Raw genomic sequence first — 26,537 nt, forward strand, 5'->3', positions numbered from 1 at the left:
CTTGTCTGCTGCAGTTCTCACCTCCTTATCTGCTGTCAAAGCTCCCCTTCCAGCCCGACAAACTTTTGCATCCACCATTCTAACCCATCTTGTAAACACCTCCCTTGGGACTCTGGTGTGAGATGAACCTTGGGCAGCGAATTGTAAAGGGGCAAAAAAAATGAAACAATATATTGTACATCATTTATTGTGAATGTATTAATATGACAGCTAAATCTCTTCATTTGACGTGATCAAGGTTTTGATTTAAAAATAAAAAGTCAAACAAAGTGAACCAAGATGAATATGAAAACTGGAGTTCCGGTGGATGGTCCCGCAGCAATCATGGGTTGACCTTGTTGATCATGGTTTCCCCTAGCGACTCCAGCACCTCCCGTTTGTAGTCATCAAAGTCTCCATCGATGTGGTTGATGGTGAAATCCTCCACCACCCACAGCTGACACTGTGTCTCGGTGATGAGTCGAGCGTCATGACTCACAATGATCACAGCTGGTGGACGCAACATGAACAATTAGACATTGCATAAAATGGATCACTACCCTATTAAATATTTTCTAAAAACATACTTGCACATGGAATCAATTGGACAGAATATTACAATATTGTTTTTCATCAATGAAAATAAATGGTTGCCAAAAAAAGGTTGGAAAGCAGGTAGCTGGACATCGACAGTGATGAAATGACACATTCTGAAACTCATGGTGCTGCATCTCTTAACTACACCCAGAGCTTTCAGTGGGAAACAGTTGGAAATGTTCGATTTGGTGATAAGAGAAACATTCTGAAGTATGAATTCTGTTCATGTTGTAACTAGTGAGGTGCAAAAGAAGTGAGCTTATCTTTTCTGAACAGTGGCATTGCATCCGTTTATGTACAACGTGGATTGATCAATTGGATAGGAGCAAACTGTCGGACTGAGCAGATTCTCACCTCCTTTGTACTCATTGATGGCCTCTGATAAAGCATCAATAGACTCAATGTCCAGGTTGTTGGTAGGTTCATCCTACAAATAGAGAGAAAGAACATGTAAGAAGGTGAGCTCTGACCTCTCCAGATCAACCCCAGCGCAGCTGGAGGATTGAAAACTGCATGAGACAATTCACCTGTGGCCTTATTTGCAGTGCTGTCTTTGCGAGGGTTGAAAAGCACTTACCAGAATCAGCACATCTGGCTGCCGACAGGCCAGCTCAGCAAACACCACTCGGGCCTTCTGACCACCTGTTGGAAGACAGCACATCTTACTGAGATCACTGCCTGGGAGCGGTCTCTTTCAAACTTGGTCGGCATCTGTACCAGACAGCTTGCAGATTTGAATGGTGTGTGCGTGGCTCTCCAGACCAAACCTCCCCAAACATTTCCTTGCATCCTGGTAGGGCAGGTTGAAGTTCCTCATCAGGTACTCTGTGGCAGTCTCATCCATGTTCAACTGGTCAGCATACTGCTGGTTAAAGAAGCCCACTTTCTGCAGGAGTACAACAGATGCCCAGGCATTAGAAACAGGCAGTGTCCATGTCCAATATATTGTACATCATTTATTGTGAATGTAGCACGCACGTACACCTCAGAGTATGGTTTATCAGGTTAAAGGGAGTCCAATGGGTTTTTTTTTGCACCTCGAACAACCGTAGTAAGATGTAGACAATATACATGTAAATCCCTTACCAAACGGTGGTTTTTCCTCATCTCTCCCTTGGTCTGGAGGAAAAAAAAAACTCCAGGTGATTCATCTGAACGCTGACATCAGCAGAACAAAATTCCTACACGGTGAATACGTACAGGGTTGATTTTTCCATTGAGTAGCAGCAACAGAGTACTCTTTCCGACACCATTAGGACCAACGATACAAACTGAAGAGAAGATTGGAAACATAAGTCCTGGGGTGCAGGTTCACAAGGAGATTATGACGCTGTTGCAACCAGTTTCACAACAGTTCATGGTTTATTACATTCTGTGTACATTAAAATGCCCCTCAATTGAACTTACTCCTCGAGTCCATATCAATGCCAAAGTCCACATTCTTGAAGAGAACTTTGTCTTTACTGTAGCCAAAGTCCACACCTACAAGGATGGAGGACAGTAGTATATTTTCAGTGACTGCAGTTTGACGTATTTTCAAATTACAATAAGAGGCGAGAAGTGAAATAATGAAGCATAACATGAGGTCTTCAATGTGTTACGTTAATTGTAGCTACACAGAGTTTTGCATCATTTCACATTTATTTACCAGGCGAGTAGCAGTGCAAGTACTTGGGCCAGGCCGTTTCGGTACAGGGTATTCAATTGGATACTTGCAGAACAATGGCTTTAATATGCATCTCCATACGATGATGGCCACAACACACCTAGCAACACTCGAGGAATGTTCCACTCAGTGTTTAATCAAACTTCAGGAGAGGTTTTTAGAGAACCGATTTCATGGTTTATTCGGTGCTCAATGTGCACAGGGTATGCCGCTCAGCATGGTGGCCCACTGGCCATGACACAAACAAACATTTACATCTGGTCTTTCAGGTATAATTCATCATCACAGATGCAGCACTGCTATACTAACGTAAATGATATCAGTTTTGGGAAAAAGTCACAGCTTGACGTTGCCAACTTACAGTGTAGTCCCAGGATTGGGGGAGACAGAGGTGGGGGGTTGGGGAAAGTGAACTTGACTGTGTACTCTTTCGGCCTCTTCAACAGCTCTGGGGCCTCCTGACTCTCCTCCTCTTGACCAGTCTTCTTCTTTCCCTTCTGCTGCTTCCTTGTCAGAGCCTCTTTTGTCAGCTTTTCCTGAGGTGAACATTAATGCATGCATGACTCAAGCGATCACGATCTGATAGCATTTGACGTTCATGGTGAGGTGGGCATTAACACTTACAGCCTGCTTTGTGGACTTGCCCCCACCCTTCAGCTCCTTGAGTTTTTTTTCCTGCTTGTCGTACTGTTTCTGGAGTTCCTTTTGTTTTTGCACATACATCTTCTTAAAGGTCACTGGGACAAGAACACAAAGATGCGTTTTAAACTTCAGAGGGGAAAAAGCTATACAAAAGTATCGGCAGCCAAATTAATGAGAGTCACCATCAGCCAGAAAAGATTTCCTGTACATCATTCGTTGTTATACTGGCCATTAAAGATTTACAAACCAAACAAGTTAGCATGTAACTGAAATTCCCAAGCAAATTTTAATTTTGGAGCTTCAGCATCATAACCTTTTGACTTGACAACAGTATTTTTCAGACTTCACTTTACTGGACAATGAAAGGCTTGAGGAAGGCAGCATTTCACACTAACATCCAAACTTAAATAAATACACCCCTTTAAACATAAGTCACTTTCTACATAGTCATGGAATACAAATTAAAAAAAAGACCTTGAGAAGAAGGACCAACACACTGCACAGATGTACTCTGGTGGGTATGAGACATATGTATACATATATTTCTATCGGTATCACATATCATAAATGTGAAAAAGCAATAAAAAGATTATTGCTGGACAGCTAACATTCTGTGTTTGAGGCAAACAAGACCAATCTTTGTTGGCTTGTCCAAATAAAATGCTTGGGTGGGAAGAATGAAATTAGTAAAGTGAATGTTTCCTCACAATAGTTTCCTCTGTAGTAGTATAGTTTCTGGTTGTCCAGGTGGATGATGTCTGTACAAACATCGTCCAGAAAACTTTGGTCATGAGAAACAATAAGGAGGGTCTTCTTCCAGCCTTGCAGGTAGCTGTGTACAGGAGAGAATGTAGTGACAATATGACCAACTTCAAGTAATGCATAAATGTGAAGTTTTACAGCAGGTTTCTAATGTAAATCGATCCCATTCAAATGGCCACTAACTTGTTGAGCCAGATGACAGCGTTAAGGTCAAGGTGGTTGGTGGGTTCATCCAGCATCAACAGAGTTGGCTCCATGAAAAGAGCTCTGTGGAAAAATGGCAAAGGTCAGTATCAGACCTTTATGCAAGGCAGCAGCAACAACCAGTCAGAGGAAGAGTCGAGAGTTTCAGCAGACTGCCCAAGATTCATCTGCTATCCATGCCCGCGGTTGAGACAGAAGAACTTTCAGGAAATGCAGATCTGGGATATCTTCTCTGCCAAGCATTTGTCATTGACCTATCTTCATGACTCACTCTGCCAAAATTAGAGTAAGGGGAGAAAAGCCTTTGACACATGCATGATCCATGCAATGAAAAGGAATGATAGCACATAATAGACCGCAAGAGCAATAGCACTCTGCACAGTACCAAAAGCCTTCCATGTCTGTTGACCAACGCTCTAAATAACACTAGTTCTTTTAACCCATATACACGATGTCCATGAATTCTCTTGACCATTTAAAATGTATAAGAAAGGCAATTGATTTGTTCAATTGTACTCAAAGGTTTTCCAAGCTTAGAATCACACATCTGCAATGATACAGAAAGGTGACTCAGAAAGTTAAAAACTAAAAAAAGAGACGGTGATTCAGGGTTTACCGGGCCAGGGAGACTCTCATTCTCCATCCTCCAGAGAACCTCTTTGTGGGCCGGTTCTGCATCTCAGGAGTGAACGACAGACCTGCTAGAATTCTTCGGGCCTTGGCCTCAGCAGCAGCAGCTCCAATTGCACTCAGCTCTTCGTAAACCTAATGAGACATGATTGATGAGTCTGTAAAAATCAGTTTCTCTGACTTATACAGGAACACTCAAATGGACTTTTCAGAAATCTCCACTTCTTTGTTTTCACAAAGAAGTGTCTTAAATTCTAAATAAATTCTAAAGCCAACATAGGATGGTGCTGTGGTGTGAGGAAGCTGAAGAGGGCAAAGGCAGAGAAGAAGACAAAGTGGTGGAAGCTGATAGAGGAAGAGTCTTGTGTTGTGTTCAGGGAGGGATTGAAGCAGGCCTTGGGTGGCCAAGACAAATATTGGACAAATACACCTGAGGTGATCAGGGAGACAAGTAGAGGAGTTCTTGGTGTGTCATCTGGAAATAAAAAAGTGGATAAGGAGACTTGTGTGATGGAGGTGGGACCGCACCAAGGCTCAGCTCTGAGCCTCTTCTTGTTTGCCATGGTGATGGATAGGTGGAAAGATGAGGTTAGACAAGAAGCCCCTTGGACGATGACGTTTGCGGATTACATTGTGATCTGTGGTGAGAGCAGGGAGCAAGTGGAAGATAAGCTAGAGAGGTGGAGGTTTGCCTTAGAAAGGACAGGAATGAAGGTTAGCTGCGGTAAGATGGGATACATGTGTGTGAATGAGAGGGACCCAAGTGGACAGATGAAGTTACTGGATGCAGAGATAAGACCTCCAGGGAGATGGAGAGTGTGAGAAAGAGGTGAAGAAGTGGGTGCAAGCAGGATGGAATAATTGGAGAAAATTGTCAGGTGTGATGTGTGACAAAAGGGTGAGCAATATTGTATGGTTTGGAAACAGTGGCACTGAGGAAAAGACAGGAGACAGAGATGGAGGTAGCAGAGATGAAGATGCTGAGGTTCTCTCTGGGAGTGAGCAGGATGGATAGGATCAGGAAGCAGTAGATCAGAGGGACAGCACATGTGGTCAGGTGTTTAGGAGACAAAGTCAGAGAGGCTAGATGGAGATGGTTTGGACATGTACAGAGGAGAGATAGCCAGTACATTGGTAGATGAAGATGTTGAGGTTGGAACTGCCAGGCAGAAGATCGACACACAGAGAAGAGGAAGCAGAGGACAAGGTGAGATGGAGGAAAGTGATCAACTGTGGCGACCCCTGAAGGGAGAAGCCAAGACATAGTAACAGATGATCAGTTTTCTGATGAGCATCACTTGCACTGACCTTCTCCAGTCTCTCACTAACACTGTCTTCTCCTTTCTCCAGACGAGCCTGGAGCTGCTTCTCCTCCTCAAGGAGCTTCAAGCGACGGGTGTCAGCCTTCAGAACTGCCTGTACAGCTGGTGTATCATCAGCCACCACCTCTAAAGTCAGACATAGGAAATACAGACATAAACACGCACACACACAAGCAGTGATAGTGGACAGTAACTGACTAACGCAGAGTTATAATAGAACAGTCACTTACCCTGTTCACAGAGTAGCACATCGATGTTAGGGGGAATACTGAGGGCTCTGTTAGCAATGTGTTTCAGCAATGTGGTCTTTCCTTTTCTAAAAATCATCATAAAAAATAACGATTAATCAAGTATGTGAAAAAATAGCTGCTACAATGAATCGTGGCTGTGAATCGGAGGACATTCACTAGAGCAGACACATTTGGCTCAGATCAGTGAAAAATGAACGTCTTGGAAGGTTTGACATCATATTCTTTTCTTCAGATCGACAGCGTTCTATATTTGAAAATGAGGGTATAGTACACAGCAAAGGTGACAGTGATCTGTACTCTACTCTGAGGCTTAGTTTATGTCAGCCATAACTGATGATTCTTCTTTTAAAACAAACATGGAATCAGGGAGATTAAATCAACTCAAAAAAGATTTTGAACCAAAGTCTCAGATTCACTCCCTACCACATTAAGCTCTCAAGTGTCATTAAACGTTCACATGGGTGTGGTTCGTGGACAATTTGCCACCAAACAAAAAGGTAAACAGCAATAACTTGACAAGGCCTTAAAAATGTTATATTAACTACATTACGTTTGATTAATGTTTACCAAGCGGCAGCTTAGCTAAAAATGGTCTGTTGCATACTGAAAGAGTGACCAGAAAAAATGGCAACTGCGACCAATCCATGACTCCACTCCCACATTTAATGATCACAAATAAGCAAAAATATTGATGTGTTGAATAGGGGATCCATATAATTGTAAAAGACACTGAAATTACATTAGTTACTAAAAAGCAAACCTCCACCTCAAAAGAACTAAAACTTCCCTGACCAGGAATCAAATCCAGGCCTCTAGACCACCAGAGAGTATGGAGACCTTGAAAGAGTGTTTATCTTTCATAATGGACACCTGAATGATCTAAAAATGAATATCTGGGTCACTTTCAAAATTGAAACATTTATTCCTTGTCGAATTTCTCATTCAGCAATGGACGAAGTTGTTGGCAACCCTGATATTTGTTCAGAAAATGATGTATTATTGCAATTACAAATGTTTCGTCACACACTTATTTCCTTTGTGTTTACTGAAACAAAACACACAAAAAAAAAAAATCAGAGAAAAAAATAATTTGGCATAATTCCACACAAAACTCCAAAAATGGGCCAGTCTAAATTGTGGGCATCTGACGCGTGTTTAAACTCACCTGTGGCAAGTAACAGGTAAGATATATATATATATATATATATATATATATATATATATAAATATATAAATCAAACAAGTTAAAAGGATGGACTTGTATTGGTGGATAAGCAGCCCCAAACTAGCTCCACACATATTGAATCTAGCCTGCAAGCTCAAGGTGTCGTCATGAATGAAATGGAACGTTATGGAAAGAGACCCTGGAGGATCCCACTGTTGACACAGAGACATAAAAAAGCTCAATTGGAGTTTGCCTAAGTGCGCGCGTGTACGCCAAAATCCTTCTGGAAAAAGGTCTTGTGGGCTGATGAGACCGACATAGAGCTTTTTGGTAAAACACAACATTCTACTGTTACCTGAAAACGTTACGAGGCCGACAAATAAAAGAACACTGTACCTACATTTAAATATAGGGAAGGTTCAAAGATGTTTTGAGGTTATTATGCTGCCTCTGGCACTGTGCTCCCTGACTGTGTGCAAGGCATCATGGAATCTGAAGACTATCAGGGGATTTTAGGTCAGAACATAGGGCCCTGGGTTGGAAAGCTGGGCTTGTGTCCAAGACCAAACAGGACAATGACCCCAAATATACCTCTAATAGCATGCAGAAACGGATGAGCAATGAGTCCGGACTAATTCATGGGACCACAAATATGCTCCATAGTTAGTAGATAATTGTTGAAAAACACACATACTGTTCATGCATTATGACAAAAAATTCACAAAAGGATTAATAATTGCGCAGAGTATCAGAACACAGCGTTTGAGTATCAATACTTTTCTGAGTAACAATATTTTTGACAAGCCACGTAGAGACTACAGTCAGTACAAAAACAATTTGTATTACTTACCCATTTGGTCCAACTAAACCATATCTCCTTCCTGCCACGATGAGAAGGTCAGCATTCACAAAAAGCTCTTTGCCATGAGCAGATATGCTGAATCTCTCAAGCTATTAGGAATCAGACATACAGATCATCAGTGTTATGGATGGGAATGATCGTTCATCAGAATTTACAGCGAGATTGCACCTTAATATCAGAAGCATTTTCCAGCATGGCCTGTCTGGATGACATCTCTGCCTGGGAAATGGAGAAATCTCCCTCCAGTGCATTCTGAGCACGGACATTGGCTACCTGACGCTCATACTCCATCTTGTATGAGACAAATTAGAACTCAGAACCATCGTTTCAGACAAATAAGCCAGAATGGACAACACACAAATTCAAGTCAGAGTTGACAAGCAGTAACCTGTTTCTTTTTCTTCTTCTTCTCCTTCTTGCTGAGATTAGCGAAGGGGTCGTCCTCTGCCTGTTTAGCCTGCTCTGCGATGACATCCTCAGCACTCTGAAACACACACACATTAGCCATTTAGCTATAGGAACAATTATTAAATTGTGCATTTGCAAAGCAGGAACCAAATCTAATACAACATTCCCCCGAGCAGGGTATAACAGTCGTTATAGTTGGAGAGAGTGAGAATGTCCAAGTCAGTGTTGGTTTATTAGTGTTTGACTAGGGTGGGATTAATGATCAACATGCAGTTTAAGTAAGTTAGTTCAGTCTTCCATGGAATCATGACCTAAGCTACACATATCTTGCATTTAGCGTCAGTACTGTTGACAGATTCTGAGAGAACTGAGTCCGTTTTAACTTAAAACACACGTACTGCATTTTCCTGACTATAAATCGCAGTTTATTTTTCCAACTCATACTCAGGTGCTATTTGAATATATAAAAAATATTTATATATTTATTTATATATAATATATTGACCTGCTCTTCAACATTATTTCACTCTGAACGACATGAGCACCTTGATAATCTTGCTTCTTGTTACACTGTCGATCAAGAACATCAAACATTTTGCATGATCACGTGACTAAGCATCACAACAAGAAAAACACAGCACATATCAGAGATGGAACACAAAAATAGCGGTTTTGGTGTTGTTAAATGTGGGGAAAAAAATCTAATAAGAAATGTCAGAAAATAAATAATAATTGGGGAATTTAAATTTGCATGTAGGCCAGACACATGAAGGCATGGACCAGGGGTGAGAACGGCTGCAGAAACTCGTGTGTAAAAGCTAAGTCATAAAATGCAGTAAAAATAAAAAAATACTCCCTTTACATCCATGTTTCTCAGTCAGCTGGCTTCTAGATTGGCTGTGTTATGTTTTATTTTATTTCAGGAGCGATTAACACAAATCACTTAATGGACGAACTGTTGTGGTGTTACTGCTTTATGCACCAAGTGAAAATTCAAATCTTAAAATTCAACTTGAAGTCCGGTGCGACTTGTATACGTTGTTTTTCTGGTATGTTTTTATGTTTTTCTTGTTCATAATGTTTTTTTTTTTTTCACTAGTGCGACTTTCAGTCCGAAAAATACGTTAGATTAAAAGTTTCCTCAATTTATTCGGTAGCAATTTGACTGTAACCGATGTCACAGCTGAGCGATCTCCACATTTTTTAACCAATCAACCCTGTATACTATAATTATAACAATAATTCACAACATCAGGATAGTGAAGAAATGTACCAACCATCATCATGTCACCTCCATCACTGCCTTCATCATCTTCATCCTCCTCGTTGCTGTGAGACACTTCAGGAACTTTTATTTTCTGTGTGCAAAGTGAAATCAAATCATTATCATTAGCAAAAGAAAAAGAATCAAATCTTGTTGTATGGGAGCCATAGATCACACATTTATGAATTGAAATTATTTGCATACACATCAGATGATGTTGCCTGCACTGCATCTATATCTATAGATGACAGAAACTACTGAATAGTGGCTCATTCTCAGTGGACTGCTAACATGCACTGAGTGAGACATGAATCAGTTGAGAATCTTTAGTCATGGCAGTTGGCATACAGATTGAACTAGGAATGTGTTTGTACCGTTTGAAAACAGAATAACTCTAGTTGTAACAAATTTCTAAAAAAAAAAAATTCAGGCTGATGGCAAACAGGCTAACTTTCAAGTGATCTAATTTTGTGGGGTCCTGTAGGCTTCTTTGGATTTAAGTTCTAGTTTCCCCCACTGATTTTCAGAGGGCAGAACAGAAGCATATCTAGTTAAAATGGCCAAAGTAGACATTTACTGGAAGCATGGGCAGTTTCTCATCTAAAAGCTTTTATTGCCCTTAACCCTCAATCCTTCCTGAAACCCTACTTCATCTTTTTAGTAACAATAGTGATTTTCATCTGGTCCTGTACCTCCATAACATTTTAAGTTTTTCACTGGGATTTCCTCACATGGGACGACCCACACAAGGCCTTGTTCTGGGGGACCCTATTACGGCAACGCATCGACACATGAATCTAGTTTGACCGCTGTCTTACTGCGCTGTAGATAATCCTCTTTCCTAGACAGTGCTGGCCACGTACAGGGCCAGAGATTGAACAAAAATACAACATTGCAGAAACTGGCACTCTCAATGACTACCAACATTTTCAGTTTGTACACAACTTCTTAAATGGCAGACTGAAAACAAGCGAGTCTGCCAATGACCATTCTGTGAGCCCAACTGACCTTGCCAGGTTTGGCCTCAGTTTTCTTGTTTTTCTTCAATGCTTTTTCAGACAAATCATCCTTCTCTACCTCATTCTTCTCATCAGATGCCACCTGCGCAAATTAGAAGTTAAGATCTTTAATTACAAAAAATAAAAAAAGAACATTTCAACTGCATGCAAAAGCTCCATCTGCCACAAACCTTCTCCAATTCAGGCTTAGGTTTATCTTTTTTCCTGCCCTTTTCGATCTCCTGCATCAAAGACACGAGTTCCACTTAGAGATTAGATGTACTCTTTTATTTATATATATATATATATATATATATATATATATATATATATATAAATACATGGCTAAACATCAAAACAAAATAAATCATAACTGTGAGAAAAATGTACACTGATTCCGATCAAAGTTAACTGACAGGACTGGGCAGAAAGGAGTGACAAAATTGCCAAAATACAAGAATCCAGTTTCAATTTTCAGCTGAATTTAATAGTAAATTATTTTTCTACAGAGGGACCAGTTAAGAAAATTCAGAATGTTTTCATCTGCTACTAAACAAAATTGCTCATTTTGTTAAAGGACTACAGCATGTCCAGGAAAACACATGCACAGCAAAACTGCTCAGTTTTCTATGAAGACAATGACTCATTGTTTAGAGTACGGTGGTCCTTTGTTGGGAGAGCCTGGTCAGCCCTTAACTGAGCATAGAACCAGTAGAACCAAGAGATATATTTAAACTACTTCACCATGCCATTCATATTGATGATGTGGATGATGTTTATGAATAATTTAATGTCACCAAAGCATAAAATTACAGACAAAAATATTTTTTTTAATTCTGTTCTTCCCAATTTCCGATGGTGGCAACCGTTCGTTTTCAAGAATCATCTAATGTGACAGTGGCATTCTTGAACACTACGCCACCAAGTGAGAGCTGCCACAAGGGGGAGTACTAGCACATTGATCAATCACGTCAACATTGCTGTTCCATCACTTTGTATGGTTGGAGAACCCCAGAGGCAGAAGAGTGCCTGAGTGCTGGGTCAATCAATGAGGAAACCAATAATGCTGCTCGTGTTCTTGTACTGCATGGTCAAAGCACTCTAGCACACCTGCATGGCCATAATTCAAAATATACAACAATACAGTCGAAAACGCAAGCTCCCCAAAATGTGTGCCTTTCTGGTCCAGTATTTAGGTTCAATGTATTCAGAATCATTGTCAAGCATTAGCATGTGGAATACACCATTACTACCACTTTAATGAGGTAAGATAAAATGATGGTAACTCATGCAGCTATTAGGTGGGAATTTTGAACCAAAAAAGAAATAATAGCAAAAAAATACCACCTAATACAGTAATGTAGTCCAGCTGACCAATTGAAGGGGGTACCTTTTTTGTTGGTTTGACATCTTCCTGAAGGTCTTCGTCTTCATCACTTTGACAGTGACTGAGAGCAGCAAAGATGTTTCCACCCTTAAAGAAGAGGACACGTGCTGAAAATGTTTACATGACAGTTGGGCACGGACATAAGGGCTGTGTATTGGCAGGAATGCCACAATATAACTCACTACCCAATTAATGACTAGTGATGCACTGTAATACTACGTCAGGTGTACGCTCATTTATTACCTATTAATACAGCACTTGTGACATTAGAGTGACTCAATTTCTTACACCCCTTACAGAGAGATGTAACAAACCTTGGTTTTCTTGGTTCCTCTGTTGAGAACAACTGCAGGAAAGAAAAGATTCACACAATTTAAAATTTATAAACACATAGAAAAGACATAAGGCATCATACCAGGCTCTTCCACATCCTCATCTTCTTCATCACTTGCTTGGACAGACAGTTTTTTTAATTTATGCAAGACATTCTCATCCTCGTCTGACTCCGGCCCCTTTCCTTTACGCCTGTCCTTTTTCTTTTTATGAGGCTGAAATCAACAAATATCACACGTTAATGCACCAATCATTTGCTACCCGGCATGGGTAAGATATCATGAAGTTTGATTGGTATTATATTTTTGTACAACTTTGATAAGGCAAACTTCAATTTAGAATCAACACTTTTCCTTGCAAGACTGAGCCACTGTTTGATGACGTTGCTTTTGGGAAATGTCTCTTCCATGTAACCAACATGGCCATGGTCTTTCAGTTACATATCTTTTACAGTTGTTCATCTGATCCATGATCTGATGATGAAGCTACATTGATCTCTGCTCTCTTCTAGATGTGTCTACCACCTCAGTGGAGCCATACGTAACAACTCAGTTGGCATAGTGTGGGTAACCACGTCTATAGCGTGGATTCAGGAAGGGGGGAATCTTTTATTTTGTGAGTTAACTGCCACGGCACACATACTTCTCTAAACATCCTTACCTGCTTTCCTTGTGTATCTTTCGGAGCTGATATCTCCACCTTTTCGGGTTTGACTTCAGTGGCAAGTTCTTCAAAGAACTAGATGTGAATATGAATGCACAATTCAATTAGTCAGAGTTATACAATTTATAGAATGAACAGACAATTGGGAAGCTGTACTCACACTTTTTTTCCCCTTTCTGTCCTTCTTGCCTTTTTTGACAGTTTTCTCAGCTAAGAGAATGAAAAAATTGGGTGATTTCAATTAATAACATCTCAAAAGTCGTCTCCTTTGATGATCAAAATGAACATCTGTCTGGTTGCAGAGGAACTGTGTTTTTATCCAGAAGTTGCTGACATCCAGACACGGCAAGCATCATTCCTAGGTAAACAGAAAGTGCCACAACTCTGACCTCAAGAGGGCCGCAGGAATACAGTCAGCAGGCCGCATGTGGCCCCTGGTCCACATTTTGCACTACCACATCTTCCATTAGGACTAGTTGCCAGATACCAGAGCTGGAATTAAAGCTTAACACACAGACAAAACACTGGTACGACCGCTCCATGACGAGGATTACGTGACCGGGGGGTGCATGGGTTGGGCGAGAGTGAACGAGGCTGACTTGATGCGGCAACCGCAGATGGATAACGCCGTGAGAAGAAGAAAGGAAACGGCAACAAATTCCAATCCTGAGAGTCTAGTCGACTTCTCTGTGGGGACCGTACGCGCGCAGTGTCCCCTTCATATAATGTTGCGAAGGTTGAAACCAGTATTTTAAATGACGACATTAACTATGTAACTTTAAAACGACCGACTAAGCTATGCTAACAAGTTGGTTCCGAACGCTGGATTACCTGCCGACGGGGCGACTTCGTCGTCCACCCATTCTGCTTCCTCTTTGGCTTTTTTGGGCATTTTCTGGCACAATATGATATATGGCTATATATTTACGAATGTCGTTTATTTTACACACGTGTCATAGGGGCCCAGAAGACCAATGCCGGTCGGGTGGCTCGTCGGCGTAACGTAGGATGGTAGAGGAGGTTACCGTCTTCCTCGCTCTCTGATAGGATAGAATGGCTCTCCTGCGATTGGTAAACTCATTCGACAACGAATACGTCATGTCAAGTTCATGGCAGGCTGAGCCGTCGTCACACGCATGCCTAAACAACTGAGGAAACTAGCTGAGCAGAGGCCAACATTTAAAACTAAGTCATTCATTCAATAGCAAAATAATAAAATGCATTTGAAATTGTTTAGGGTACAGGGAACGAGAGTCATCCTAGCCAATCAGCGGTTTAGAGGCGGGATCTTCCTCTATCATCCTACGACTGACAAATTCGCCATCGGGTGAGGGAGTACTTTCTCGATTTGGCTGAATGTTGGCGGTTACCAAACAACTTGGTGTTACACTACCATCTACTGGTGTGGATGATGTTTTTTTTGTTTTGTATTTTTAAGCTCAAGCGTCCATCAATATTTTCTATTAATATGTTTAAACATTCACTGCTCCTCCCTGACTTTTATATAATGTGTTGAAAAATCCTAAGCGTTGACCATGAATTTTTTTTAATGCATTTAGACCACAATAAAAATATTTTTAAAGGATTTTGACAGTCTCAAAGGGAACTTCTTTTTAGGAACTTTGGATCCTTAATGAGTCTAAAATGAAGACCACATAGAATGTAATATACAAATTCAAACTTAAAACAATGTTGAGGAACAAAACCTTCATGTGATAAATATTTAATAGTCTTTGATAAAACTGCAATTATTTAGCCTTTTTTATTTATAGGTTGAAAAATGCAATGAATGAAAAAAAAATGTTTTCATCTTCGCACTGTATACGTCTCGAAGTGTCATATGTATATGTCATACAGTCCTTGAACGCACTGCAGCAGCAACTCTGCAGGCGTACGCAAGGGCAAAGACCGTCCGGGATGACATTACTGAGAGTTCCTTAAGTAACACGTTGTCTGTCTTTTGCCTCACTTGACAACCATAACCCCAGCCGACAGCTGCTGATACCTAACGTCGGTTGATGCATTCTTCATTTTAAACAAAAGGTAAGGTGACAGGGACCGTTGCCAAGCCGGTGGCTAGCTCACTTCAAGCTAACCCATTAGTCTAGCATGTTGCTAAAGGCTACACAGCAGCACAGACTGATAGTGTGTAAAGTAATGATTATTCAACAGTACAAAACAACCGAACACACTCCATGTCATCAATGGTTAATGAGAGGTAGTTGACATTTCAATGAATGTCTGGTTGAAACGTTTCATATTAGCATGCGATTTCTTATGGAGTTAAATGACGCCAAGCTAATCATAATCACAAGGACATCATTGTAGGATTATTTCATAGAGATGTTATGAAATAATCCTACTATGTTTACTACTATGTAGGTTGTCGCCATGACTTAGCAGTTTACTCGGCACTGCGGTCACGACTATGATCAAAGTGTGGCAAAAGTAATGGTATATTGTTGGGAAGGTCACACTAGTAAAGATTAGCTTGTGCCTTTTGCTTTGTTCAACCTACATTCAACTTATTTTGATTTTCGTTTGAATTACCGAGTCACGTGCTGCTAACAGTCACCAAACATCTGGAATCACATTTGCTGTCAGAGAAACGCTGTTTTTGTTCCATCCTTGCTTACTGGAGAGAGAATCAATGTATTAAATCCTATGAGAAAGTAAACTAGGTAAATCCAGTGTTTGCTCATTATTGTTGATATTGTTTATTTAATGACTTATTTACTCTTCACATGGTTCTCAGACGATTCCATTTGTGGCATCACGGTGCTGAACAGGGTGATGGTCAACTGGTGACTGGGGTTGACCCCGGCCCCTGTTGTGAATGGCTGTGAGCAGGGGAAGTGCGGCCTTCTGGGTCAGTTGGATTCGAGGCCATGGCAGAAGGCAGCACATCACATCATACACTCTTGGTCAGGTAAAATAATAATTTAAACTTGTAATTTCCTCTCAGTTTATTGTTTATGAAAAGTCTTGAGTTGTTACGCCAGAATTCAAACATTAAAGACGAACATTGAACATTAAAGACGTTGGCAAATGAACATCTATCATCACCATAGAAACAAAGAAAACCCTGGAAACAGAAATATAATAACAAAAATGAACTATACTAAATAAAATAAATAAATACGTAAAAATAAGAAATAAAATAAAACAAATGCCCAACAATGAACGGTGAGTCCAGTCAGAAATCACCACTGTCCAACCTTATAATGAGCATGGAAGGAACAATGGAACTAGCACTGTTAGCTCGCCCACCATCTGGCTGTGGTCGCTGACGTTGCTGTGGATGACGCTGAGCAGGTGCTGCCGAACTGGCTGCCACTTTTACAGGCGACTCCTAATGTTGTTCATTAACAGAATTAATTAATTCAAAGATTGCTTGGAACTTAAGAATGGTACCTACCATTTTGGCAAGAGAAAAATCTGATCTTGGTTATGTGGTGATGATTGAGGACTGTGTCCTCTGAGCCAGATCTTGTGTAGTCACATGTGATCAAACAAAGTGGAAACATCACATCAACAACATGTAATGTGGTAGTGGACATGACTTTGGGGGCTTTAAGGCATGTTTTCAACAGAGCAATCCCAAAACAAACACTAATAACTAGAAAAGCACTCAAGACAGAGCAAACCTGCACCCAGCAGTTATTTAATCGGCTCATACCTGAAAATGAAACTAATATTTAGTGACCCTATGTGACTGCTCCACCCTTCATTCTAGCCAAATGAGCTATGTCAGCACTCCCTGTCGGTAGCAAGCATGTTTTAAGTTAAAAAAAAAATCCCGGATTTAGACGGTAGTCTGGATCACGCACAAAACTGAATCATTTGTTCCTAGTCCCATTTCAGACTTTTCCAGGAAACTTTCATTCAAATCCGCCTTTCACTTTTCAAGTAATTTTGAGCACAGACAGAACAACAAACAAAGACAATCCTATGAAAGAATTACCTCCTAGGTGGAGGTAATAACTAAATGACAGGAACACACCCACTGCTGAAGGAGTGGGTGTGTTCCTGTCATTTAGTGACCACGTGAGGACGGCTCAGATTGTGAGATAGGAGTGAGATTTATTTCTTATGATTGAAAGTTTGCGTATTTATTATCTATTGTTCAATTCAGTGGATTTCAAAACTCCCAACATTGCTTCCTTTTTTGCTGTTATTTTGCCGATTGCCCCTTCATTGGCTACATTCCACAGTAGATCTGATTTGGGGACTCCCCCGCTGTTTAAAAAAAATCCTTCGGGTTCTCTGCTAATAATATTGGGAAACATCAAGCTTGTTCATTTTAACTGCCAATTGTAAGCCTTTGGTGCTTTGTCATTGGCATTTGAATCAAATTCAAAAGTCTTCTGTCTTTTTCAGGCTTTTGACCTGCAATGGACCAGTTCTATTCGCAGTGTGAGCAGTGCATCTTGGGCTCTGGCTCCCCCCAACAGCCTGAGATACAAGCAGACTAAGCAGTCAATCCTGTCCTACCCCTTCCACCATGCCAGTCAACCACAGACCAGTACCGACCAGGATGAAGAGTGTGAGTCGCCTGACTTGTTTGTGCTGGTGCGACAGGCAGAGTCCAGTGGCCCCCCCACCCTGCTGGAGATCCCCCTGTTTGATCACTCGAGGCCTCTTAGTCCTCTGCCCTTTGGGACACAGAGATCTTTGGAGTTCTCCTTCCCCCTGTCCACAGTGGAAGGTAGCAGAGTGGACGACATCAGCATCCATAGTGACAACAGTCCAGAACGAGAACACGGTTGCTTCAGAAGTCTGTTTGAAGCCGAGCGGTGCCCTGCGCCGTTTATCCATGGCTCCCTCTTTTACTGCTTCCACTGTCCTGTCACCGAGCAGTTTGCTGTGGCCGCAGAGAAGTCTCGTTTGGATACTGGAATTGAAAAAGAGCATCTTACATTTCTGTGCAATCAAGTTTTTGAGGAGTCGAATACAGGACACAGTGAAGACGAGGAGAAACTGGCTGTGATGTATGAAAGGTTGCAGATGGAAGTAAGCTCGCACACACATCTACACTCATACACATGTTTGTATTGCAATCCGTGTGGGGACATTGTGTGGTTTGTCATTGCCATAATGCTATCCCCACCCTCTCACCCTCACCCTCACCAAACTGAAACCCAATTATAATCACCTCGTTATTTTGAAGTCTTCATCCTCAATTTGAGGTTTGGACCTGTGGGGACCGGCAATAATTTCAAATAGGATTAAGCAGTGACCTTGAAATTTAGGAAATTGTAGGTTGTTCTCTAATATCTGACACAGAAGTCCCTCTGCCTCCTCTCCACTTCACTGTGAAATGAAGTTACTTGAAGTGTCAGTTTCTCTGTTGTGTGATGTCCATTTCAGACAAAAGTAAAATTCACATTACTTTGAATTATATAGGAAATTGTGTCTGGTGGAAGAGAGGAGACGTACAACCGGGAGCAACATCAAGACAATAAAGACACACACACACACTATATATATATATATATATATATATATATATATACACACTATATCAAAATGTACTCAAAGCACCAGTATAAATTGAATACAAACATGCACCACATTGCATAATCAAACAAAATTGTATTAGTAAATGTTTGACAATGAACAACGACACCAGGCAACTTGACAGCAGCTAGTGTCAATAAATAAAGAAATTGCGTGCAGCGAGGGTGAATGAGCCTGCCACTGAAGGTGCTGTCCAGTTCTGTCAAGGTGACCTGCAGGAGGTCTAGTTTGCCATCATGGATGACAGCTTGGCTTCAGCGCTTCTGTCTCCCACCTCCTACAGAGTCAAGAAGGCCGCCCAAAACCTCTTAACCAGTCTGTCCAGCCACTTCCTGTCTCTATCTGAGATACCCCCAGCCTAGCAGACGGCTCCATAGAAAATGGCTAATGCCACCACAGATGAAGTCATCTGAAGGCATCATAGAAGGTCCTCAGGAGCGTTCCCTGCATCCCTCAGCCTCCTGAGCAGGAACAGCCAGCTTTTTTTTTTTTTTAAATTTTAAAAGAGCATCCATGTTTTTAGTCCAGTCCAGTTTGTTGTTCAGGTGAACACCCAGGTACTTGTATGATGCCACCCTCTCTATATCACTAGCCAGGATGTTCAACAGTGCTGTTGATGGACCTCCGAGGTCCTGCATCAGCTCCATGTACTATCTGTCATCTCTGTCCTTAGTGAGACAGACGATTGCAGAGTCATCAGAAAAGCACCTGAGATGCTCCCGTGCAGCAAAGCAATGTATCCAACACACGATCCCAGTACTCACATACTGGGGTCTATTGGTCAGGTAGTCCAATATCCAGCTAGTGAAGTGGTGGTCCACAACAAGCACGATTCAGCTTGTCCCCCAGCAAAGTGGGCAAAATGGTGAAATTAAAAAACATAATCCTCTCAGTGCTCCCAGCCTTCTCAAGGTGAGAGAGGGATGTGTGGAGGAGGTAGATGATGGCGTCCTTCACACCGATGCCAGGTTGGTAGGAGTAAGGGAGCGGGTCCATCGAGGAGCTCACCTGTGGGAACAGGTGTGCGAGGATGACTCTCTCCAGAGTCTTCATCGGATGAGATGTCAGCGCCTCAGGCCTGTAGTGGTTTAGGGTGGGGGGGTCTTTTGCACCGGAACAAGGCAGGATGTTTTCCACAGCTCTGGGACGATGCCCAACCTCAAGGTCAGGTTGAATATGTGCAGGACAATTCCACACAGTTGGTTCGCACTGGATTTCAGAAGCCTGGAACTGATGCTGTCTGGACCCGTAGTTATTGGGGTAGTCAGGCAACTGGTCAAACCGATGTAAGAAGATGTTCAAGTCATTTGCCACTCCACATGTTCTCTTTGAAGCCAGACTTGGTCTTCAGGCCCTTCCAAACTCTTCTCATATCATGTGGTGCTTCACAGTAGTTTGAGGAGCCATGTCATGGTGTTGTTCCACAGTTTTGTAGTATTCCATCATAATGTAAGGCTAGTGTGAAAACACTGCATACTATCTCACTTTGTTGTGTCTGAACAATGCCTGCATCATGTGTAATGATGGTGTGATGAAGCTTTGAGATTCTCCATGCAGTTGGTATGACTGAGTGCTTCATTTGCTCTATGGTGCATTAAATATACCATTAAACATTAAACTGGCAGCAAAAAAATCTGAAGTGGTAGGATAAAAACTATATATACCGTAAAAGCACTATAAAAGCATCTGCGACAAAGTGAAGTATCCCTTTTTTTCCTCTCAATTCTGAAACAGGAACAAATCATTTTGTGAATTGAGTAAAGATTATTATCATTTGTTAAATGTTATTTGTCTAATACCGCCCCCCAAAAATGTACATGCTAAATAAGAAATTATGATAAAACAGTTAAAACAAATGAATAACAATAACAAATTAAAACAGTAACTAGTGACTACTGGGTCAGGATGTGTAGTGTCAGAAATAGTTTTGAGAAAGATGGATCTCACGGTCAGCGATGTTTTTTTTTTACATCTGCCCTGTGCTGCACTAGTGAGTTCTGCTTTTTAGTTCCATCAGTTCTATTTGTGAGCATCGCACATGACTTTATCTCAACAAGGTGGTAGTGAATATATCGGCTGTGGCTGAAGACGAGGACAAGCCACAAGATTTGACTTGCAATTAATTCTTCTTCTTCTCCTTATTCTCATCCTCCTCCACCACTTCCTCCACATCTCCCTTTTTCTCCAATTTCTTTCTCCAGTCCTCCTGTGAACTTGAACAACTATTTGATTGTCTTCCTCATCTTATCATTTTACCTCACCATCTGTCTCTATTCTTGATGTGTCCCAGCCATCTGAGTCTGACTTGCCTAATTTCTCTGATGCTTCTGACTTCCTCATACAGTACCACGTTTTCCCTACATACTCAGTCATAACCTTTCTCCTGAACCACCAAAACAGTGCAACTCTTTCTGACCCAGGACTCTGTGTTACATTCTTTCCATCACTGGCCACCAAAAAAATAATTAAAAGTGAAATAAAATTAACTTTCCCCGTTAGTTTTGTTAAGTATTTAATTCATTTCAGTACAGATGACTCCAATAATAAACTTGGTAAAGAACTGAATTGGATGATCTGCAAATATCAAGGACCTACACGAAACAGCCCCCGACTCTGTGTAAACAGAAGGTCGAACTCTCTCGCTGAAAGTGCTCTCTGTAAAAAACACAATTATTTTTTCCTAACAAAACAGGTCCCTCTTCCACAAAAAAATACAGTTTATCAGCCACATTATGTCAAATTCCTCTGATAATTACTAGGTTCTTTTTTTTATTGGCCAATTCCGCAATTCCTGCCCCCATTCAGGCTGATGACAGACCAATTAACCTGGCCTAGGCCAGTTCGCTCTGCCTCTCTGTACTTCTTTATCAGGAAAAACGGGTCTGTGTTGCTCTCTGTGTGAAACCACCAGATGCTCACTGAAGTCCTCGTCTTTGCTTGAAGTGTTGTGTCTACATTTTCATGGCCTAACTCATTGAATGGATTCCTCTATTGTTGGGTCAGTTCTGTCTATCTCCCTTGCTTGTAAAAGTCACTACCAGAACACCTTTCCTCCTCTCATCACTATTGTGTGAATGTCATGGTGATGTGGCAAAATCATTTGTCTTTTCAGCTTTGTAATTTCTTCATCAAAAGCCATGACTACAGCATGTACACCAATGATATGGAATTCATCAATGGACTCCTAAACACCAAAACAAAGTAAGTTCTTTGAAATAATTTCCATGGTTGCAGGTCCATCCTCATGACCTGATTCTGTATTGTCTTTTCTGGTTGTAGAGGTCGTGTGGCTTACCAGCTTACCCTCACCCTGTGGCGCCTTCTGTGTTTGATTTACTTCGCTAATGTTAAAGTGGAGGTACTGAAGCTGACCAAGCACATGGAGGACAGGTCCATCAAGGCTCGGTGGAGGATCAGGGGTCTTCCATTCCACACACTGATGCTGCGCTTCTATCGAAGAGATAAATCTCAACTGTATCGGTAAACAGCCTCTAAACCAAAGATGACTACGCCACATATTCCATCCTATTTATATTATTTCCTATTTAGGTGGTTCAACCTATATTTCCTTCTACCTGTAGCCTTGTATATAACCTATTTTTCTATCAGAAAGTAATTAGAGGGTGTCATTTTTGGGTGATATCCTGAAAATGTTTTTTCCAAATGTATCCAAATTGAAAAACAAATTTAAAAAATATTCAAAGCAGATGGGTAATTGACTGACTCAGCCCAGACAACAAAGGAATCATTTTATTAGTGTTAAGTTCAGAATGTGTCATATCAAAGAAAAATTCGAATGAATGGTTAATTGGTTAATTCAGGCTATCAAGCAAGCTATCAAGGACGCCACTGTATTGCGACAAGCCCCTGGCCCTATACCACATTTAGCAGAGACACGTTCGGTGTCTATGTAGCTGCTTTCCTGCAAAACGACTGTTCTATGGACAATTTTTAACATCCGTCATTACCTGAAGCCATTGTGGACGACTCAGAGGTGTCGTGACACAAGGCACTGTGGGAAATTTGCCCAAGCATGGCTTTTAATTGCGAATCAATTATCAACATTACAGAGACCGGATTCATTCATTAATGTCAACAATTTCCAATTCAATTAATGAAACTTTTTTTCCACCAATCATGCATGAACTATTGTCCTCCTTATTGTCCACCTGCTGTTTATTCACTTCGTTTCACATGATTTTGAAAAGTCACATGTAACATCCCAAACATGTCTGACCTTAACCAAGAGCAAAACAAAATCCCCCCAAATGTATGTAGACCACTCTGGATAACCACTGCAATGAGTCAGATGATTTGGATGGAAGAGCTGAGATTTAAAGGGCCAGCGTTATGCATTTCTATGTTTTGAGAGTTAACATTTTGTTGGAGATATCACAGTGATCCATTGCTCAGAATGGTTGAGGACAGCTTGCATTTCATGGGCAGAATGACCTCCATCATGTCTGAGAATTTGCTTGAATATGTCTCATCAAACGTTTTACTGTGGTTTTGGATGGATTAAGACTGCTGAAGAGTTACACACCATTGTCCAGCAATAGATGGGAAAGTTTAAAATGTCTTCTTCTAAAGTCTACTAAATGTGGCTCAAAATGTTGTCTTACAGTTCCTATGATGCCTTTTCCACATTTTATGTGAGGCAAGATGGACTCATCCACTGTCACAAAGTAGAAAAGGTGAGCAGCTGTTTTCACGTTCATTTCAACCACATCATTTCTCATTTACATCCATTATTAGCATAATGACAAATTTCATGTATTATTTCTGCCCCTCTATATGCCATTTTTTTCCTGAGCAGAAGATTCTTGTTGACAATGTATCAGCTCGCCAGTGATGTTTTTAACCTAAATGTAGCTGCATTTTATTCACTCATGTATTGGTGTTATGACATTTATGCTCAGTTGCTCCTTGTACTAGTTAATTTCAATGCTTCAGCAGGCTTGAAGTTTTGTGATTGGATTTACATTTAAGGCTTTGATTGTAAAATAACATTTTTAATTTTCATGGAGCAAGTGAGTGGAACACAAATTCATAAAAAAACTTCTCAACCCATACCAACAGTTACCAGTATGGTTTGGTAGTTATCAGAAATGACCATGTTTCAGTATCACACTTTACCAGTAACTCGCAGTGGCATCTTATTGCCTGAAGATGGAGCACATGGAGCAGATCCCTTTGTGTTTGTCAAAAGAATCTGCCTCTATTCAACAAATAGTAGTTTGTGTTTAATTCTGGTTAAATAAAGGCCAGGCTGTCCGCAGGCGGATCAGGGCAGAGTGAACTCCAGTTGCATGCATTGAAACGGACCCAATATATGTCAATAAGTGCTTACTTTAAGACTCCGGTTTCTGCAGTGTCTGCTACAGTGTCTCAGTGTCTGCTGCTGGGTGTTGGTTTCGCTTTCCTGAGCTGGTGCCAGCATTTGTGTTCACTTCTGAGCAGAGCCGCAGCGTTTTTTCTCATTAAATCATCTGCATCTGTCGATTAACATGAACAAATGAGCACAACAAAGCGATCGCTCTTAACCATCGTTCCATTAATATGTGAACTTGTCATCGACTCCTGCCGACTGTGACACACATTGATATGATCAGTGCACACATGACCTCACTGGCTATGTGTTGACGTGCAGCATCAATCCCAGTGATGCGGGGAGCTGCTGCTTCATCCACAACAGTGACACAAACCACATCATACATTGTCATATTGTTGTTTTTCACTGAATAAAATGCTGTCAAATGATTGAACATTTGACAGCATTGCCACAATACCATGACAATAATGCTAAGTGTGTGACAAATTTTTCATACTGTTACCGCTGTATTAACGATCGCTGTATGTTGTGGTGTTCATGGTGGTGCATAGGGCATTTGTGCACTTTGATATCAGATTTTTGTAGAGTTTGTAGCCAAAAGTCGTTCTTTTTCATTTGTTGAGGGTCATGATAAATGGAGTTGACGACAAGATCAGACTGCTATTGCACTATAAGTTGACAAAAGCAAAATAAAAAACACGTATGCACGTTAAAGCTCAGTGTAGGGCTCAGTTCAACTGTGCCGAGGACAATCCTTATTGAATAGTCCGCTGTTATTGTTATGAAGTGACTGCTTTCAGGAGAGAGACCAGATAAACAGGGTAGCCATGTCATTGTTATCTGGCAGTTGCAGATCAGCTGCACAGACGAAGAACATATACATTGTTACATGTGCCGGACAACTTAAAAATGTAGTAAATACTAATCCATATTACAGTACAAGGAAAAGTTGGTCCTCCCTGAAGTTGTGTAAAACCAAAGTGAGCTTGACACATGACACAGGTTTAGGTCATAATATTAAATGCTCAACTGACTAAAATGTGGTTGATCATGAGCTGATGCTGTTTGCAGTCTGAGACCAATGAAACCTCTCATAGGCACTGAATAAATCCAACATTACTGGAGTTACTGTCAATGTTACTAATGTAGTTATTAAGTGTTTCAGATCCACCAGACTCCCTCCATGTAGCCTCTCAGCTGGGGGCATGAAACCGCTGCGGGTGGCTGCCCAGTTCTACCTTCCCTCAACCTCCTTTGTGTGTGTTATACACGTGCATTGTGGCTGACCCATCACTTGTCACGAAACAGTGGCTGCAACTCGGAGGCTGAGGAGCCTATCCAGCTCTGAGCTTGACTGACTCTGTGTAACATGTTGTTGGTGGATACAAGTACCTTGCTGTGTGAATCACAATTCCAAAATTGAAAACCAAAATCAGCTGGTATTAACAAGGTGAATAAAAGCTTTGTTCAGCAATGTAGGAGTCACCCTGTTGCTTGCTCTCTCCTCCAGGTGATGCCTACTCAGCCTCCCGTGTTGCCGAGAGTCACATCCATCCTGGCCAGTGCCATAGTGGCTCTGGGCATGCACGATGACCGCCCTGCACTCAACCTCCTGCCACCGCTCCTCTCCTCCATCAAGCAGCCCAGAAACTGATCATGAATATTTAAGGAACCATGCCGTTTTTGAAAATTCTGTCTTATCATAGAGGTGTGAAAATTTTGACAGCTTTGAAAGGTTATATTGTTCATGTTCTTCCATTAAAAGAATGAATATGAACACATTTTTCCATGTGAAAACAACTGTTTTGACCTTGAAGCCTTCCACAGAGGAGTGGGAGAAATTCAGAGCGTTGAACATCGAAAGTTCGTACGATGTTAGTTATGTTCTTCACTGAATAAAGAATCAGAAGTGATTAATGTACACCAAAACAATGTGGAGTAAATATCACGGATGAAATCAGTAGAAGAGTCCTGGATGTGAAGCTGGGACAGAGGTCCATAGCCCACTCAAGATAAAATCCAGGCAAGACGCCCAGGTGCTCTTGGTGTTCGCTGGCGTTGTCCGAGTCAAGACTGAGTCTAACTCAGTGTGTCACTTCAGTCAGAGGAAGTTAGGTTGCTCACCGCTCATTTACTACTGAAGAGATGGCTGCTCTGCCTGTCAGGGTGTTCGGGGGGTGAGGAAGAAGGCTCCAACAGCGTGGTCTTGATCTTTGCTGGCAGTGATAGATGACTGTGTAAAATTAAAAGATACAAATCCAAATCTTCCTGCCTGACATGATCAGTATTTATGCATGTTTTTGATAAATATGTCTGAGCGGGATATGATTCCTACAATGGCATGAAAACCTGAACAGAGAAGACTGACTGCGGCAGTTTTGCAACCATCTCGGTGGTCACTTGGACCATCTTTGATATCAGCTCAATCTGTGATATTTTAAACCTAATATGTTAACTATGGAGACTCTCCATTGTCACAAGAGAATGGAGACATTGCTGAAAAAGCTGGCATTGTTAACGCTGCTTTCTTCAAAGGAGGGGCAGTTCCAGAG

General features: G+C 41.2%; 2 protein-coding genes across 3 annotated transcripts; one reads left to right on the top strand and one right to left on the bottom strand.

Moving 5' to 3' along the window:
- Positions 1–187: 187 nt before the first annotated feature.
- On the bottom strand, positions 188–14,149 carry abcf1 (ATP-binding cassette, sub-family F (GCN20), member 1). Of its 2 annotated transcripts, XM_053863906.1 has the most exons (26): positions 13,965–14,149; positions 13,294–13,343; positions 13,131–13,208; positions 12,553–12,685; positions 12,452–12,483; positions 12,141–12,224; positions 10,942–10,992; positions 10,761–10,853; positions 9,766–9,846; positions 8,469–8,564; positions 8,249–8,371; positions 8,069–8,169; positions 6,033–6,118; positions 5,789–5,928; positions 4,467–4,615; positions 3,830–3,913; positions 3,592–3,716; positions 2,867–2,979; positions 2,604–2,778; positions 1,984–2,058; positions 1,777–1,847; positions 1,663–1,695; positions 1,294–1,462; positions 1,154–1,218; positions 931–1,003; positions 188–489 (listed from the first exon to the last, which is right to left on the bottom strand). In XM_053863906.1, exons 1-26 carry the CDS (start codon positions 14,023–14,025, stop codon positions 323–325), a joined length of 2,508 nt encoding a protein of 835 aa, XP_053719881.1. In that variant the 5' UTR covers positions 14,026–14,149; the 3' UTR covers positions 188–322. The 2 variants fall into 2 exon arrangements, with proteins under 2 accessions (XP_053719881.1, XP_053719882.1); XM_053863907.1 differs by lacking the exon at positions 10,942–10,992.
- An 865-nt stretch (positions 14,150–15,014) lies between these two features.
- Positions 15,015–26,231, top strand: c4h6orf136 (chromosome 4 C6orf136 homolog). Its single transcript, XM_053863859.1, has 7 exons — positions 15,015–15,176; positions 15,889–16,062; positions 17,514–18,146; positions 21,766–21,854; positions 21,933–22,133; positions 23,278–23,347; positions 25,496–26,231. The coding sequence occupies exons 2-7, from the start codon at positions 15,970–15,972 to the stop codon at positions 25,637–25,639; spliced, it is 1,230 nt and encodes a 409-aa protein (XP_053719834.1). The 5' UTR covers positions 15,015–15,176; positions 15,889–15,969; the 3' UTR covers positions 25,640–26,231.
- The last annotated feature ends 306 nt before the right edge of the window (positions 26,232–26,537 follow it).

The sequence above is a fragment of the Synchiropus splendidus genome, chromosome 4 (genome assembly GCF_027744825.2).
Source record: "Synchiropus splendidus isolate RoL2022-P1 chromosome 4, RoL_Sspl_1.0, whole genome shotgun sequence".
Taxonomy (NCBI): domain Eukaryota; kingdom Metazoa; phylum Chordata; class Actinopteri; order Syngnathiformes; family Callionymidae; genus Synchiropus; species Synchiropus splendidus.